At 36.8% G+C, this 20,034-nt stretch overlaps 1 protein-coding gene across 1 annotated transcript; it reads left to right on the top strand.

Annotated features, from left to right (window-relative positions):
- The first annotated feature begins 1,787 nt into the window (after positions 1-1,787).
- On the top strand, positions 1,788-19,165 carry arhgap20 (Rho GTPase activating protein 20). The gene is made up of 15 exons (XM_051709859.1): positions 1,788-2,028; positions 3,424-3,506; positions 4,325-4,492; positions 5,337-5,486; positions 5,618-5,659; positions 5,776-5,860; positions 5,954-6,031; positions 6,125-6,191; positions 6,420-6,572; positions 12,133-12,323; positions 13,034-13,198; positions 13,373-13,503; positions 14,500-14,680; positions 14,788-14,899; positions 16,157-19,165. Exons 1-15 carry the CDS (start codon positions 1,954-1,956, stop codon positions 17,464-17,466), a joined length of 2,991 nt encoding a protein of 996 aa, XP_051565819.1. The 5' UTR covers positions 1,788-1,953; the 3' UTR covers positions 17,467-19,165.
- Positions 19,166-20,034: the final 869 nt, after the last annotated feature.

Genomic DNA, 20,034 nt, shown 5'->3' with positions numbered 1-20,034 from the left:
CTTTGTCGAATATCAATATAAGTACCTCATCAGTAGCACATTGTCTGGAATGAATCCTCATATCTGAGAGGAGAAAACAGGCTACATTTCTAAAACTTTTAAGCAACCCAAACTGATTTCTGATTTCAACATTCTGCCCACCATTTTTTTTGCAGACAGCTTTTTATTGTAATATATATTGTTTTATTGAAATTAGGAATCTGTACAAATGCGTATTATCAACTATTTTTACATACTTGTATGTAAACAAGTAGGTCCACATTACATACATTACACTACACATACGTATTATGTACAGTATTTGTGCTATTAGTGAACAGGTGCGCACTCAAGCTTCTCCAGAGTCACACACACACACTCAAACTGATACTACACACTAGAAAATGTTGTAGTGTCACAATGAATTTGTCACAGTATAACCTGTCAGGTGCAGGTACGAACACCTCATAACCTGGACCTGCCCATTTATTATAGCCTACTATCAGACAGACACATGCCATTCTCTCTACATTCCCATCTTTTCGTTATCTTTGTAGACAGCTCCCTATTCTTTTTATTCTTTAAATCTGTGTTATATATTAACTTTTCTGTCATTGATTTTTGATTGTGGCCTTTCCACTCATTTTTAATTATTTAATAATCAAAATAATTTCTTGTACTCACTTTTAAATGTCACAGAGTACTTGTTTCATTAATTCAATCTGATGATTCTTGGGCTCGGCTGTTATCATGAGGGTACTGGTTCGATCCCATGGGGGTGACTGATGAAAGGCAGTTTCTAAAGACTGCCACCCTACTGTATATCAAAACTGCGCCTTTGAACCGAATTTCAGAGCTTAGTGAAGATCCCTCTACCTGTCATTCATCTCATAAAATGTGGAATTTACACATTTTTACTGAAAATATGCTGCACATAACAGCATGAAAAAAAAGTTGCTAGTAAGGGTAGTTTAATAATGGCTTAATAATGGTAACCTGCAAAACAGGATGTTTGTTGTGCAAAGTACCAAATTTCCCTAGTGTGAATTGTTAAATTTGAGATGTTAAGGCAGAATGTTAGCCACAGTCACCATTCATGTTCACTGTACAGTATGGAAAAAGATGCTATTGATGCGAATGGTGACTAATGCTATTATTCTGTTGTATTTGAATAAATTCAAGAAAATTAAAACATATAACCCTGTCACTTTAGCTCATACTCAATCAATCATACAGGTAATGCCAGAGTCAATAATCATAAAAGAATGTTCTTGTTCATGACATTTTCAATTTTTCTTTTTTAAGCAAAGGCAGCAGTAGAAACAATGGCTGGACAGAATGTGAATGCCTAGAATAATGTTTACAACAGGTAGGGAAGGTATGATTAGTTTGAGCAACCGTCAGTCAAACTGGCCATCTCTGGTGAGAAAAGAGGCTTAAGTTTGGCTATCCATTTACTCCTCTCAGAAAGGAGGGGGAAGGAGGTATGAGGGAAATCTGATGTAGGTCCAGTCATTATTGTAGAGAAAGAGAAAATGTTCAGTGGATTTTAAAAAAATATTTGTCAAAAGATATTATTGCTCAAAGACAAGCAACACGAATTGCAGAAAGCTCTTCTACAAGGTACAAACATGCTTCCCTCTCTCATAACTATAGCCATATGTTGTACACAGACAGATCTACATATTGAGTTCCCACCCTTTAAATCCTCCCCCAGCTGCTCTGAGACACAGACATAATCTTCTATCCTTCAAGAGGAAAAACAGAGACGATGCTCTGCTAAATCAATGTGAGGAGCTTGTGGGGAGAACAGGATAGCTGAGCACACCCCTGGATTTTGTTTCTCCACTAGAAAAAAAGGGGAGAAGTAGAGTGAGGATAACTCAGAGGTAGAGGAGAAGGTGATGATATGGAAGCATTGACCTGAAAATTCTTCCAAATGACACTTGCAAGCTTCTTGCAAAGATTTTGACAATGGGAACGCTACAAGAGCCAGGATGGCAGAGGAGAACCCGAACCAATAGTTGTTCGAATTTCCATCATTCCAATGTAAGTAAATCAATATGCATGTGCTAATGTCTGGTACAAAAACAAGGACATATACCAATATCACAATAAGGGATGTTTTGTGTGATTTGCACACAGTTTACTGTATGTTGCATGCACTTTCAACTATTTAGTCAAATATTCTGTCTGATGACTTTATTAAACATTATGTCTCATGCTTCACAGAAACAACAAATTTTCTTTGGCATTTTATGGACATTTTATCTTCAAAAGAGGGCAAAATGCAAGCTAATTTACATGCATGAGATTTTTTTTTTTTTTTTTTTTTTTTTTTTAAAGTATTTTGTTAAACAAACAACAATGTATTGATCACAACAAAACTAAGTTGTGACAGTTTCTGTGGGAATTCACTTTTGATATAACATGCAAGTTTGTGTATATTTAATGGAATGATGCCTAATTGGCATATTTTAATAGTTTAAATAGGAGAAGTAACAAAACAAAAAGTCACAACAGTACTGAAAGTTTCATTTTAATAAATGGAAAGGAAACTTTTTAGCTTATTTATTTGAAGTATACCACTTAATTAAATGTGGGTGGAATATTAAGTATATATGCATGATAACAACAAAATGACTTTAACTTTGACGTTAGTTAAGCTCCTGTTTTTGTAATTAGATTGTTTAACCTTGCAGTTAAGTGTTCTAAGAACTGACAGATGGAATAATTTAGCAATTACTATCTGATCCATCACTGTACCATGACACCACCCTTTTACATAGCTAGGATTATCACAGAGGAATTAGGCTGCTGAATTTGCAGTCTTGTAATCCTTGTGCACTTGGGAACATCTCCTGTCTTATTAATTTAAAATATGTAATGAGGATGAGGCTCTCTGTAAAATTATGTTTTTACCACAAGTTTTATAACAAAGTTGTTAAAACTTAATTTTACTCAATGGCAAAAGTTTTAGCTATTGTTAACTATTTAACTCCTTTTTTTTAGTTTTTTTTTTAAATTTATTTATTTATTTTATTAGCTCTTATTATTTTTGGCTTTTATTTCTGAAGAGTATAATTTGGATTTTGAACAGATACATTTAATTTTACATGACCTCTCAAATACATTTTTCAGAATTTGTAAGTGAAGTAAAAAATATAAACACTAATATGTGCCATGGTATGTTCATATGAAATTGTAGAAATTAAAACATTTATGGTGATGGTTTGAACTTACAATCAGTTTGTCCTTCATTTTTGGAATTAGAGATGCTACATGGTAACTTCAAGTGTTTATATTATTATCTATATTATTATATATATATATATATATATATATATATATATATATATATATATATATATATATATATATATATATATATCAATGTATATTTTATTCTCTCTTTCTTTCTCTTATTCTTTCTTTTTCTAAAAGGTGAAATCCTTCTCCCAGCGCAGACAGTCTGCTCCCTCTATTATTATAAACAAAGCTCTTACAAAGTCAAAGTCAGTCTCCAGGTATGATAGCAACATTTACCAGCCCACTCTTATCTTCTGATAGTCATCTATTGAAACTCATTTCACAATACAACCATCTCACAATCATACAAACCTAACAATATGTTGATGTTATGATGCATATATGTGAACATAAAAATCAGACTGCATGCTATTTACAATATTTTATTGTCTATGTCTGAACATCACTCCAAAAATGTTTTATTACCATACACATTTCAATTTCATAACTGAATTCAATCAAACTGAATGGAGTAATCTTAAAACAAAATAAAAAATTAATATGTAAATCTAAAATATAAGCTGAAATATTTTTGAGTGATATTTGTCACCCTCAAATAAACCCACGCAGCACAATGTCACATAAACACAGTCAGTGCTTGTGTGCATGCAAGAGACTTACTCTGAATATTTTAGCATTTTACTGAAAGTAGACAATAGAGGGACGTTACAAGAACTAGTCTGTGTATGGTCTCACAACCAGTGTGCCCTCTTATCTGCACGTGTGAGAGTGTGTGGAAATGAAAGACACAGAGAAACAGAGCTGTCTGTTTTCAGACAAGCTGTCTAAAGAGTATGTGTACTTTCAGAAATCTGCCTTTTGTAGCTAATTACTCAATGTGAAATATGCGAAAGAGTGCATACATCAGACGTCTTGATTAATTACAGACTGATTGATTGAACTTGTTTTCATATGCTAACATGTACTGAAAGATACCTGGCCTGGGGAGATTGTCTGTACATGTGTATGTATCAGTACCCTTTTTGTGAACAAAAGATGATGTGTGACCATTGACATTTTTCTCTCTTTTTCTCAGAGATTGCCTATCTAAGGTTAGTCAGAACCCTTGGACCCTGATCCAGTCTCTGCTCAGCCCTACCAGGAAGTTCATTACCCAAGGAAATGTGCTGCTGCAGACGGGCCTTCAGACCCAGGAGAGATTCCTTCTCCTCTTCACAGATCTCCTCATCATTACCAAAGCCAAGTATGGAGGAAACAGGTTTGGATGGTGTTAGGAGTTAACAAAGGAGAGAATGAGACAGAACCCTACAAAAAATGTTGTGCTCAAAGATTGCTCAGGAGACTTGACGGAGTTCTTAGTATCAAGTCTAAGATGTTTGTCTCCTTATATAAACTTCGGAGAAAGAAACCTAAAAACAAATGATACAATTGCAGACATCAAGTATGGCACTATATTTGGTCTTGGAAAAATTTGATGATAAATGTTTGAGTTCATATTTAGATTGCAGATCTTGGCAAATCTGAGCATAGTTTCACACAATGTAAAAATCTCTTAAAGGGCTAGTTCACCCAAAAAAGAAAATTCTCTCATAATCTTTCTTTCTTCTGCTGAACACAAATGAAGATTTTTAATAGAAATTTAAGCTCTGTAGGTCCACACAATGCAAGCAAATGGGTACCAAAATGCTGAAGCTCCAAAATTACAAAGGCAGCAGAAAAGTAATCCATACGACTCCAGTGGTTAAATCCATGTCTTCAGAAGAAATATGATAAGTATAGGTGAGAAACAGATCAATATTTCAGTACTTTTATGCTGCCTTCATGTGCATTTTGGAACTTCACTTGCATTGTAAGGACCTGCAGAACTGAAATATTCTTCTAAATGTCTTCTTTTGTATTCAGTAGAAGAAAGAAAGTTTTTTGTGTGTATGTGTGTGTGTGTGTGTGTGTGTGCATCATGTCAAATGTGGAGTACTGTCCCATTGCTGCCATGATGATGCCCCCTTTATGCAAAACCCCCACAATATAGTGATTTACATAATGTAGGAGTGTGTATGGGCAGCAGTGTCACTGTCTTTTTATCTCAGGTCTGTCATGCAGGTGAAGCAGAAAGCATGTGTGCATGTAAGTGAGATGTGGACGGCCAGCTGTGTTGATGAGGTGTGTGAAGGGCATACCGTCTATGAGAGGAGCTTCGTCATGGGCTGGCCAACTCACAACTGTGTGGCCACTTTTAGGTACAAACACATACTTCCAGCTATCTAAATGTGGACTTCCCATTGACATCTTTTTTTTTTTTCATCTTTAACTTGTTATTAACAAGTTAATAACAAAGATGTTTTGTCTATTTCTGTCTCACTTTCTTCAGCACTTCAGAAGAGAAAGAGAGGTGGCTCTTTCTCATTGAATGGTCAGTTCTTTTATTGCTGTCATAAAATAATGGATTATACCACTACAAATAAATGAATACTCTTGTCTAAAATTTTCTCTCTCTCTCCACCCCCCCCCCCCCCCATTTTTATTTAGTTGTATAAAAGAAGAGAAAAAATTTGATGATCCAAAGATAATTCCACTAAAGATATTTACAAAGGATGTTGGGAATTGTGCCTACGTAAGAAGCATTGCTTTTGTGAACTTAGAATGATGAATGATCATTTTGGGAAGGATTTTGTAAATTAATGTGAATTTGCTTTTTTCTCTGTAGGCAAAGACTCTTTTCATCAGCAATACAGATTGTACTTCTGATGTCATTTGCAAAGCACTACAACAGTTTGGGCTTTCAGTAAGTTATCAAGACTGCACTACTTCTGATACTACTAATGATGATGATGATGATGATGATAATAATACACATTTCTGTTGTCTTTGTACACAGGGTGGGATAAAAGATTATCAGTTGTGGGTATGTTCAAAAAAAGATGAAACTCCATACCCTTTAATTGGTAAGTTATAATTATATTTTTAGTTAATTCAGTATCACATTTTAACTGTTCATTAACAGATGTGCAGGCAGTAGCCTAATTAAATTAAAAAATGATAAATTAGGATCATGGCATTATCATGATTTTTGGACATCATAATACCATTTTTTGCACATTTACCATGGTAATATTATGATATTCTTTGAAGGACTTTTGAATACTTTGTGTAAGGAGTGTGTGTTCCACCAGGTCATGAGTTCCCTTTCAGCATTAAGATGAACCACATTCGTTCACTGCAGCAAGATCCAGTGACAGCATTCCACAGCCGGGTGGCACTTTTGCCTATAGATACGCATTGCCAGTTCTGCCTGAGGCCCAGACGAATGAGTTGCACACTAACAGGTGAGACTGGTTATGTGCAGAATAGCATAGTACCATACTACTTTCATTATTTTTGCAGTATGCAGTTTGCTTGCAATTTTCCCCCCCATTGAATATCCGGATAACCTGCTGAGCGAAATGAGCAGTATAACAAAGAAAAACAAAGGAAATACTGTACACTTTGAAATACTATAACAAAAGAAATGCAAAATGCTATCCATAAATTTCTAGCAATATCAGTTGTGGTTTTTAGCATCTTTGGATATTTTTGGGATGGAATACTACACAAAAAAATAAATAAAAAGAAAATAACTTTCACCATTTTAACTCAATCGTGTCATGTTCATATTATTCAAAAAAGTATGAAACCAAGGGAACGTCAATTAAGCAACAACAACCAAAAAAAAAAAAAAAAAGGGTCTTGTCTGCTTTACTTAATCCATTTGCATTAATATTCTTTGTTAGTTTAACTGAAACTGTACAGAGGACTTCTTGTTCCCAGCATGTTTTGCATGAGACCCGACAGAGAGTAATTGTTAACATTGTTTAATTATGTGTCTTTTTGCAAGATGAATATAAAGGGGGAAACTTGTTAGTGTCTCATGTTTTGTATGGTGCAATTTAGAAGAATTTCTGTTATGTTGTTTTGGGGGGTTAAAATCATGGTGAAAGTGAAGCTTGAGCCTAGGCTGAGGACCAATACCTATTGAGTATTCTACATATTGCTTTATCCATTGAACAATTGCTGTACTAACTATAGCATAGTGACCAAGTTGCACTCAGGAGTGCTTCCCACAAGCGTCAGCATGCTAACATTTTTTTTTTTTTTTTTTTGTTATTAACAATTTTTATTGATTCCATTCAACAAATTAAATAAACATCACAGAAAATGCAGAATCAAATTATGTACAATTAAACCCTTCCCCCCGAACACCCCCACCCGACACAAACATTCACCCCAGTGGTCATAAATATTTGGAAACAAAAAAATAAATAAACACAAAACATGTGCACACAAAAAATAAATAAATAAAAAGCATATTTTCAAAAAACAATCAAATTGCACACACATATTTAAAACTAGAGATCCCTCTCCACTACCCCTCTCTGAAAGCCTACCAAAAAGGCCAAATATATGCCCCATTTCCTATCAAATAACCCCAGATTTCCCAGCCTTCTATACATCCCTTCCTCAAAGGCCGCCACGCTCCCCATCTCCGAGCACCACTCATGAAATGAGGGTGCTCCAACCAACCTCCAACCCCTTAAAATAACCTGTCTAGCGATCATGACGCTCATTAGGACACAACTCTTTATGTGCCGATTCTCAACGTCGATGACCACCACATCGCCCAAAATACAGAGTCTGGGGCAAAGTGAAAGCCGAGTGCCCAGTACATCACATATAAGACTCTGAACTTTCAACCAGAACTCCTGGATCTCAACACACCCCCCAAAGACATGAGTTATGTCTCCAACCTCTGATTGACATCGCCAGCAGGTGGGTGTGTCTTTAAGACCAAGCCTCTACAATCTGGAGGGGGTCCAATAAAATCAATGTAAAATCTTAAATTGCATAAGGTGAACCCTTGCATCTCTAGATGCAGACTTTACATTTTTTAGGATCCTAGCCCACACCCCCTCCTCCAATGTCAAGTTTAGATCTTTCTCCCATAATTTTTTGAGATAATTCAAAGTTCCATCCCCCAGACTCTGAATTAGCAGGGAGTAATACACAGATGCCTCATGACCCTTCCCAAAAGGGGGTGGGTGGGTGGTGCAGCTGTAAATACTTATAAACTGAGATCTGGGAATGCCAAAATGTTGAACCAAATTTTCAAAAGGTTTCAATACTCCATTCTCATATAGGTCACCAAGTGTATTAACCCCCCTCACAATCCAATCTGACCAACAGAAAGGGGACTTATTAATACATAGTTTAGGGTTCAGCCATATGCTCGAGGCTACGTTTAAATAAATATCAGAATTAAACACTCTGGACACTTTTGTCCATATCGAGTGCAAATGCAAAATAACGGGGTGCGACTTAACCTTTCCGGCTAGTTTAATCGAAAGGCTTTGCAGTGGCGAGATAGGGGCAAGAACTTCCTTTTCAATACAAAACCAGGGAGGGGCTCTCTCAGGTGGAAGCGACCAATGAGCCAAATGTCTAAGACCGAATGCATAATAATAAAACAAAATCTTGGGTGGGCCTAACCCACCTTTGTCAATCGGCCTATGTAACTTATTAAAATTTATCCTGGGAAGCTTATCATTCCAAATGAAGGACTTCGCTATGCTATCAAATTGCTTGAAATAAGAGAGAGGGACATCTACAGGGAGAGACTGTAGCAGGTAGTTGAATTTTGGAATACAATTCATTTTAATAACATTAACCTTCCCAATCATCGGTAAATATAATGAAGCCCACCTGTCCACATCATTTGAAAACCTTTTTATTAAGGGATCAAAATTAACTCCGACTAAATCAGACAAATTTGCTGGGAATAAAATTCCCAAATACTTAATTCCCTGTTTGGGCCACTGGAAGGCGCCCGGCTGAAAGGCCATTACTGGACAGTACGTTGTCAAAGCCAAAGCTTCGGATTTAGACCAATTGACTTTGTACCCTGAGAACTTGGAAAAGGAGTTAATAATTCTGTGGAGGCAAGGCATAGATCTAGTAGGGTTGGAGACGAATAATAAAATATCATCTACGTAAAGCAGAAGCTTATGCGCCACATCTCCCGCAATCACCCCTGAAAAATCATCCTCCTTTCTTATCGCACCTGCTAATGTTTCCAGGGCAAGACAGAACAATAATGGGGAAAGAGTAAAATCCAGAGTAAAATAATCTGAAATTAATCTGTTTGTTTGTACCGCTGCTACAGGGTGTCTATAAAGTAACTTAATCCAACCAATAAATGTACTCCCGAACCCATACATTTCCAAAATCTTAAAAAGATAATCCCATTCTACCATATCAAACGCCTTTTCTGTGTCAAGTAAGATGGCAGCGACCGGAGATTGATCATTCGCTATTGACCACATGATATTGATGAAACGCCTTATGTTATCAGAAGAGCTACGGCCTTGAATAAACCCCACCTGATCTATATGTATAAGTGATGTCATAACTTTACTTAATCGATTAGCCAGAATTTTTGACAAAATTTTTACATCTAACTGGATCAGGGAAATTGGGCGGTAACTTTTACACTCGCTTGAATCTTTGTCTTTTTTAAGAATCAGACTGATCCGGGCTTGTGTCATGGTTGGCAGAAGCTTTCCATTCTGTAATGATTCCGTATAAACTTCTAACAAAAGTGGAGCCAGTTCTGTAGCATAAGATTTGAAAAACTCTTCAGAAAAGCCATCAGACCCCGGAGACTTGCCTGTAGGCAAGGCCTTAATTACCTCATAAAGCTCCTCCAAGGTTATCTCAGAATCAAGATAATTTTTTTGCTCAGCCATCAGTTTAGGAAGTTCTAATGGTTTCACAAAGTTTCTAATATCCTCATCAGTAGGCGAAGATGTGGAACTATAGAGATCAAAGTAGAATTCTTTATAAGCATTATTAATATCAATGGCCAAGGTAAATATTTCACCACCTGCATATTTCACTGAGGAAATGGTAGAAAAAGACTCTCTCTGCTTTATATATCTAGCCAAAAGTTTTCCTGCTTTGTCCCCTGACTCAAAGTATGACTGTCTTGCCCTGAATAGCCAAAACTCCACTTTCCGCGACAAAACAGTATTATATCTGTATTTCAGTCAGGTCAATTCTCTGAGGCCATCAGATGACATACGGCACTTCAGCTCTGCATCGGCACTTTTAATATTTCCTTCCAACTCCACTAGTTCTTGTGCTTTGGATTTTTTGGTGAATGAGGCATACTGTATGATCTGACCCCTAAGAACCGCCTTAAGTGCCTCGCAAGCCACGCCCACAGAGGATACTGAGGACCAGTTGGTCTCCATATAAACACTGATTCCAGTCTTTAACATTTGTTGGAAATCAGGATTTTGCAAAAAGGACACATTAAGGTGACAACTATATGATTTATTTTTCTCTGTATATGGCAACACCTCTAAACTCACCAGGGCGTGATCTGAGACTAAGATACTGTATTTCCAATTGAGCAAACAACAACAGATGAAATGAGGGATTTGTGATATATATATATATATATATATATATATATATATATATATATATATATAAATCTATTCTAGAATAAATCTTATGGACTGATGAAAAAAATGTATAGTCCCTACCAGATGGGTCCAAAAGTCTCCAAATATCTGTAAGACCAAGATTTTTACACATCCTGTGAAGCGTCAATGTTGCTCTAGGGGGTTTACACACTTTTGCTTCACTCTGATCAAGGATTGAGTCCATCAAAAGATTAAAGTCTCCTCCCAATATTATATCATGAGGGGTGCCAGCGGTTTGCAGCATCCCTTCAGGATCTATAGAAAAGCCCTGATCATTAGCGTTAGGTGCGTAAATATTAGCCAAAATCAACCTTTACCCTTGAATTTCAGCTAAAACAATAATGACTCTCCCTACTTTATCTTTAGTCTGTTTGAGACATTTGAATTGTAGATGTTTGTTAATCAATATAATGACTCCCTTGCTCTTACTTGAGCCAGCACTAATGAAAACATGTCCACCCCATATCTTCCCAAATTTTTCAGCTTCCTGCGTGGTGAGATGTGTTTCTTGAAGAAACACTATATCATATTTCTTACGTTTAAGAAAAGTAATAACCTTCCTTCTTTTTATGGGGTGCCCCAACCCATTCACATTCCATGTGGAGAGAGACAATCCACTCATATTAACATTTGACATTTTGATATAGTAGAAAAAATAAATTGTGTGTCAAAAACAAAATTATACAGACCACTAATGGGGAACCATTAGTGAAACAATCAAACCCCGAACTTCGCCCCGAACAAAACAAACAGAAAAAGACAAACGTGCGCATTAACCCCGCGCATGAAAGCGCCAACCGGCGACATTCCTTCTAAACTCAAAAGGTCCATGAATGCCCACGAGCCCCCACGACAACATTGCCATTGGATTGCTCAATTTTGCCTCACAAATTTGTGGACTTGTATTATTTTCTGGCTTAGAATGTGTTGTAAAGTCCACATTACAACAGTCATATGTATCTTTGGACTCAAAAGTGGCTGTTTTCGTAATTTATGAAAGCAATGACATTTTTAACCACATTTTAACCTGATGATTTCCCTCGACAGTAATGATGTTACACTCACAAATAGAGAACACTCAACAATGGGAACACGAAACTTCAGAAAGAGATCATAGATTGTCCTTCTTTTTTTTTTTTTTTTTTAAAGCGAAGCACACACATCTATGTACTGTATACACACACACACACAAAACAAACAAATCTGATAATTAAACTGAGCCATATTTTCTCATACAAATACATATGCTATACATTTAAACTTGACTTGAAATCAGACAACAGCTTGTTTCACACCCCCTTTTCTTCAGATGTTCAAATCTGTGTCACTAATACCCCCCCCACCCTCTCCTCATTTTTCATAGGTGAGCAGAAGAGCAAGAGGAGGATGTCTCTTATTAGTTGGCCTTTTAAACGAGGCTCCAGCGTTGAACAGGATGTCCAATCAGAACCTAAGATTTCCCTTGGTCATATCACTACATCGACTTCTGCTCATCTCTTTGGTCGGCCACTGAATGACGTGATAAATGACAATACCCTGCCATCACCTATTCTGGTAGGAAATACTGAAAACCCTGAAATTTTAAGCAATTAAAATGCAAAGTTTGACTGAAGCTGTATACTACTAAACATAAACATTGTAACATTTACAGTAACGTTATAATAATTTTAAAGTGGTATAAATGTAACAATAACAAATTTAATTGTTAAATCATTTTGAAAAGCAACTTAGTTAACCCCAAAATCAATTCATTGCATCTTTTTTCATAATGATTCAGAAATTATATAAAATGACAGATAGATTTTTCATACACTTTTTAAAGGTGATCCAAAATGCATTTAATGCAACCCTTAAAATTTGTTTCATTTGTGTAACCTAATGTATTCAGGTTGATTCAGTGATGTCAAAAGTTTTGACTTGACTTGTCAAACCAGTGTATTTAAATATTATTACATGAAGCAAATTTTTTTTGTTTAGGTTAACATTTTTTCAGTGTACATTGTAAAACATTTTTTGTCAGGCAACAAAAATGTGCTTCATGTGGTAACATCTAGGTAACATAAATTAGCTTCTTGTTGTGACATCTAAATTAAATGGATTTAAGTCAAAAAGAATATTTATTTATAGTAATATGACTGAATCTACCTGACTTCATTAGGTTATATCAACAAAAGCTATTTTAAGGGGCAGATCAAGAAGAAATATCTCCATTAGGTTTTTACAGTGTAGGCTCAGGTAGCAATCTCCACCTGCTCTTCTTAAAGGACATGCTGATGTGTTTGCGCAACGAGGGGGCTGTGACGTGTGGAATATTCCGGCGTTCTGCTGGAGTGAAGGCTTGTCGAGAGCTGAGAGAAAAGCTTGATTCTGGTCACCATGAAAAGCCATTGAATGGACAATCTGTATTTGTTACCGCTGCAGTGTTTAAGGTATACAGGGGGCAAATGTGTACGTCAGTGTGTGGTACGGTTGTTTTTTCTGAGTGTAATTGTTTTTAAAAAGAGTACTGTACTGTAGCTCTGTACTGTAAGTCAAGAATAGATGTTGATTGTACTATGATGATGCCAGCTACGTGTCCTTAAATCTGTATTTCTGATTGGTAGGATTTCTTACGCAATATACCAGGCAGCCTGCTGTGTGATGAGCTCTATGAGCAGTGGCTCAGAGCAATAGAACAAGATAGAGAGAGAAATGAACAGATGACGGAGAGGAACCAGCTACAGGAAGTTCAGAGGTAAGGTCCCACTATAAATGGCAGACTAATTAATCATGTTTTGCAATGCTAGTTATTCAGTAATGTGAGATAAAACCTGAAACACATTAAGGTTTAGTAGGGACTGTGCTTAGGGGTGGTGTTGTCTAGTACTTATTGTTGGTACCTGACCAGTTAGTAATTCACAAATAATGGTTCTGGTTGTGACATAACTAGTCAATTGGCCATTTACAAAAAAGGGCCAAGCCCTACAATATGTCCCATCCAAACTTCTTGTTTCAATAGAAAACACATCAACATTAGACAGAAAACCACACTTGTTTACTGATTTCATGGGGTCTTTAACATTGACAACGACGCATCACTTCTAACCTCAAGTTATTCCAGGGGGACTGGAACTTTAACTTACTTTGGATAAAAAACATTAAACAAACAAATTAGTGGCAGTTACTTCTTTACATGCACGTTTTTACACGATTATGCTTAAGCCGACAACATATGTGGTCATGTAAACGCATTAAACGGCTCCTTTATCAGTGTAAGGCCATAAATGGCTTAAGAATAAATCGATCAACATGGGTAAATTTTTCCCCATTACCCCAGTTTCCTGTGTTTTTTTTGTTTTTTTTTTTACATCAAAAGCAGAGAATTACTAGATTATTTCAAATCTCATGTAAACACGGTTCTCTTGATTTGTCTGTTTTTTTTTTTAGATAAGCTGATTTTTAGGTGTTATCAATGTATTGGTTTGAATGTAAACAGGCTCAGACTACTGTATAAAATGTTTAATCAGGTTACTAAAAAATGCGATTCATGTGGTAAAATAAATTAACAGGTTTAATTCAAATTATAATTGCATCCCGTGTATAAAATCCTAAACAAAGAAATTGCATGTTACCAATTTTTTTCGGTGAAGGATAATAGTATCTCGCCTTTGCTTCGATCCAGAATGCTTTATGTGCTGAATTGTGCTGGACTTGCAACATTAAGATGTCTTGGTTTTGCTTACGTTCATAGGCTTGTTCAGCTGCTGCCTAAAGAGAATCTCCTACTACTAAGACACATCGTGGCTATGCTGCACCACATAGAGCTCAATGCTGAACACAACCAGATGACCTCTTTTAATCTGGCTGTTTGTATTGCACCTAGTTGTCTGTGGAATAACAATCTACAACCTCAGGAAAAAGATGTCAAAAAGGTGAGCTCACGTGAAACACTTCGCCTAATAAATATTAACAATATTTTATCATACCTGCTTAGTACGTGAGAAAACAAATTATAAATGCAAATGTAATCTGTGAACAGGTGTGTGACCTTGTGCATTTCTTGATTGACAACTGCTGTGCTTTGTTTGGGGATGACGTTGTAACCCTATTAACGGATTTGACTGAGAACAACAGAAGCAACAATGGATCAGGTTACTATTAATAAACACAACCATAATTTATTAACACAAATTCACACAAAACTTTATAACACTTGTTATAAAACACTGTTGTTAACCTAAACAATGTGCTTCATGTGGTAACATTTAAATTTTATATATATATATATATATATATATATAAAAAAATCTAAAATAGTCAGTTATTTTGTTTGTTTTATTCTTCTTCTTTTTTAATTTTTTTTATTTGGAATGACCAATTCCCAATGCGCTCCAAGTCCTCGTGGTGGCATAGTGACTTGCCTCAATCTGGGTGGCAGAGGACGAATCTCAGTTGCCTCCAAGTCTGAGACCGTCAATCCGCGCATCTTATCATGTGGCATGTTGTGCGCGTTACCGCGGAGATATAGCGCATCAGTAGGCTTCACGCTATTCTCCGTGGCATCCACGCACCGAGAGCGAGAATCACATTATAGCGACCACAAGGAGGTTAACCCAACATGACTCTATGCTCCCTAGCAACTGGGCCAATTTGGTTGCTTAGGAGACCTGGCTGGAGTCACTCAGCATGCCCAGGATTTGAACTCACAACTCCAGGGGTGGTAGTCAGTGTCTTTACTCGCTGAGCTACCCAGGCCCCCTGTTTGTTTTATTCTTATTTAAAAATTAGTTCATCTAACTAAATCAACCTGACTAAATTGGGTTACACCAACAAAAGGGTCAAATCAGGTAGGAATAGCTCCTTAAAGCAATTTTAAGCTGTAAGCAATTTTTATGGAATGGCACGCAGAAAATGTCCCTACAACCTGACAGATATCGCTGAATTAGATGCCCTGAAATAATCAGCAAAAATGTGACCGTGAGTCACTGTCAGATTCTTTATTTAGCTAATCAGAAGACTTGGAAAATAATTTTGTTTGTTCAAAGGGCAGTCCATATATGGCAAACAGGAAATTGGGAGCATGGTAGTTGAAGTGGATCAATCAAGTTAAACACCATATTCAGTCTGATACCGTTGTCAGGTGTTAGTTTGTCATGCAAGAATGCTATTTTGCTAAAGTTGCTTTTGACAACTTAGACAACACTGAGATGGTGTGTAGCCGCCCTCCTGCTCCATCTCTGTTTACAACAGTCCCAATGGTACAACGGTAACGAAAATAAGGGTGCATGCATGTTTAATTCAGATGCTAAATGTGGCATTCCAGAATGACTAACATTGCTCACACAACCTTTAAAGCAACACCAGCAGATTCAAAATAAACTTAAAGTTTTTTCTTTTTCTACCTCTAGTTGGGTCCTTGCAGCAAATGTCAGACTCAGGTTATGACAGTCTAAAGAATGAGGTTAATACTGATACAGAAGACATTCCAAAGACCTTCCCTCTTAAAGAGAGTCGTAGTATGGACTCACTTGTTGCACTGAGTGATTATGATCTTGAAAACCCAGATGACGACGTGGAGACAGAGTCCTCCAACCCACTGGCAGAAATCAGGAACTTCACACCCGCTGTGCGTCAGCCCCAATCGCATAAATGGCATCGACACACTGTGCCTGACATTGGCCATTCTTTGAAGTCTAATAAGCAGAAACTAATTCTAGAAAGAGGAAAATTCAAAGAGGCTGAGAGACCTACAAATGATGAAGTCAACGATAGTGTGTTATTGGAACACAGCTTTCAGCAACTGATGCTCATGTCTGGAATGGATGAAGTTGGTCACAGTGAGAGGGAAAAGCAAACTCCACCTCCCCTACAACATCGAGACACCCCTTCCTCCAGTTTGTCATCTCCAGTAACTTCACCAACTTACTCACCTGTGAGTTCAATGGACAGCATCTTTTCTCAGTCCAGTGATCATGTAAGCTCTTGCCTTATAGAACCTATTCAGAACTCGCCACCCAAGGGACAATCTGACTATCAACACCCAATCATTTTGCCGAATGAGAATGTGCGTCTATCACCTCATCAGAGGGACGGCAATCCTTTTGAAGGGGATTTACACCCTAAAGTGTCACATTTCAAGCCCAGCAATCCTCTTTATCAGCAGGCCTTACTACACCTAAACAGAAAACCATTTTTACCGACTCCTACACAAATGCCTGTAAGATCTACAGTGCTGCTGCAAAATCAAAGAAGCCTTTTCTACAGGGGGCCTTTAGAAGACCAGCAAGTGCCCCTTGCTCCTCAGAATTTCAAGTCTTTCTGCATTGATAGTGACACAGGTGCTGGGCATGACCTAACGAATGTCAAATCCAAGACAGAAGTCATGTTACCACAGAGTGTGTTTTATGGACAGAGCTGTAAGTTGACAGTGCACAGGGTCAGGGGACAGAATCTGCCTATTTCAGCTGCAGACTCCAAGATTCCAAGTATCTCCTCTGTGCGGCAGTGGAGGTTTAAAGGACTTGCTTTGCACCCACCCACCAGAAAAACAGGCTGGGATTCTTTTTCGGATGCTTCCTCTCTCAGAAAGAAGGTGACTGAGCACCAGGCTGAAGGGAAAAGCCATAGGCTCAAGTGTTGCAGTAACAGCCTGTGGATTGGTGACAGAGGCGTCAAGCAAAGATTTTCGAGCCAAGTGGATTTTGAATGGATTATTTGATCTTCTAAAAAAATTTTTTTTATTTTTTATTATTAAATTGAAAGATTATTGCATTTAAAAAAAATGCATGTGGCACAAATCTTAATTTACAGATGAGTCGAGTCACAAGTCCCACTATAGGCGACGTCCCGTGGGTGCTCAGGAGCTCACGTTCACGGGAAAGGTCAAGCACCCAAAGGAAAGCGCCGTGTTATTCTAACAAAAGCTAATTCATTTAATAAACATATGTGCAGTTAACGTTTGCCATCTATGTCTGATCTCTGTGGGAAAGTCAATCAGTTTTTTTCATAGTATAATATATTAAGTCAATGTTTTTGTTTGATCGGTCGCTGTTTGTTTCCTTTGGTGCCGAGATGCTTTAGACAGGCTTTGCGGCGTCTTTACACGCTCTTCTTGTTTTAAGAAAGCAGCGGCTTATTATCTTGTTGTCTCCATCATTTTAGTGTGAATCCTTTCCTTTACAGTCTTTATAAAACTGTTAAGTTCTTTACATTAAATAACAAAAGGTGGTTTTTCATGGTAGCCTCAGGTTCCCTATTCTTTTCAACAGGAGAGAGACTACAGGTAGCAGAATGGTTTGTGGCAGCATCGCTTGTAAAATTTCTTCAAGAAAACCTGCTGCAGTCTTGCACAATTGCTTACAGCACACAACATCCAAGATTTTAAAAATGTACCAGTCAAAGATTACTTTTATCAGCTAACATTTAGCTTTTGTGTACCAGTAGTCAGTTACCTTAAGAACAGTCCGAAAAATCGCTCCCTATTCCCGAACTTTTTTTTTTTTGACATCTTGGTTCCGGATTCCGGAAGTATTTTCCCCCATTCATTTCTTCTGAAAAATTTCAAAACATTCTTCATAAAAGAGTTTAGGACATGAATCAAACCACCCTGCTCTGAAGTGAATCCCAAAAAAGCATTTGAAATTCAACAAAATAAAAAACAAAGGTACAAGAGTTACCGTGTACTTACAGTGTTTCATAAGGCATGAACAACAAACCAAAGAAGCATTCCGAATGACATTTTTTTAAACTACTGATTTTAAGGTGTTATGTACAGAAACACTATTTTTTAATTTTATTGCAAAATATTCCGATATTTATGAATGTATAGTTTGAGAGTGTAGGAAGACCATGCAAGTGGGTGGTCACTGCAGAGCTTGTTTGGCATGCTTTATTGGCCACTATTCTCTGATTGGTGGTGCTTTTTTCTTTAGGATCATAGGTAGAGTATTTCATCCCCAGGAATTCTATTAAACACCATTTTTAAAGAATGAAGATAAAATTGCTTCAACAGAAGCACATCCAATTGATTAACCATCTCTCATCACCGCTCATGCATGTTATATCTGTCTTCAAAGGTTCATAATTTATCGTTAAAAATGTATTTGCCTGTGGAAAAAAATGAATGGGATTTTTACTTCCGGAACTCGACTGTTGAGCTCTATAGTGCATTGTGTGGGCAACCACTAGACTGAATTCTATTTGTGGTTAATCTATTTTATGTAGCTATAATACATTCATGAAGAAAGTACATTTTGTTAATTTTATGGCTGACCCTGGTGCCTCCTTAAAGTGATAGTTCACCCAAAAATGACAATTCTCACATCATTTACTCACCCTCATGCCATCCTAGATGTGCATGACTTTCTTTATTCTTCTGAACACCAACAAAGATTTTTAGAAGAATATCTCAGCTCTGTTGGTCCTTACAATGCAAGTGAATGATGACCAGACCTTTGAAGCTCCAAAACTCACAAAGGCAGCATAAAAGTAATCCATTAGACTCCAATGGTTATATCCATATCTTCAGAAGCGATATGATAGGTGTGGGTGAGAAACAGATCAATATTTAAGTACTTTTTTTTTTTTTTACCACAAATCTCCACCAATGCCTTGAAGTGAAAGTGGAGATATATGGCAAAAAAAGAACTTAAATATTGATGTTTCTCTCCCACACTTATATCACCTCTGAAGATATGGATTAAATTACTGGAGTCTTATCGATTACTTTTGTGGCCTTTATGATTTTGAGCTTCAAAGGGCTGGTCACCATTCACTTGCATGGTAAGGACCAACAGGGTTGAGATATTTCTCTAAAAATCTTCATTTGTGTTCTGCATAAATCAGTCATATAAATCTGTCATGTCATGAGGGTGAGTAAATGATGAAAGACTTTTCATTTTTGGTGAACTATCACTTAAAAAAAGTATAAAAGAAAAAAGTGGTGAACAGGGATTCCATGCCGAAGAGTCAAATGTTTGAAAATGGCACCCACAAAATAAAATTCACATCAACTGATATTCATGTTTTATGTAATAATTTTATGTACCTGTGCCACAACAATTTTTACCCAACGATGTAAATATTACAGAATAAATTTTTTATTTGCTTGCCATTTTGTTACTTCTTACTTGCTTAATTACTATATTTTGGTCATATTGTTGTACAAAATGTTTTAGAGCATGCATGGTAATGACTTTTCTGTAAATGCTCCCATAGATTTTATTGTACTTATAAGAGCACTATTTTACAGTATGCAAAGGTTTTGTGTCCTTCCTGATGCAAGTCC

Source organism: Myxocyprinus asiaticus, chromosome 11, assembly GCF_019703515.2.
Source record: "Myxocyprinus asiaticus isolate MX2 ecotype Aquarium Trade chromosome 11, UBuf_Myxa_2, whole genome shotgun sequence".
In the NCBI taxonomy this organism is placed as follows: Eukaryota; Metazoa; Chordata; class Actinopteri; order Cypriniformes; family Catostomidae; genus Myxocyprinus; species Myxocyprinus asiaticus.
The sequence above is the reverse complement of the archived record's forward strand: the minus strand, read 5'-3'. Positions and strand labels throughout refer to the sequence as shown.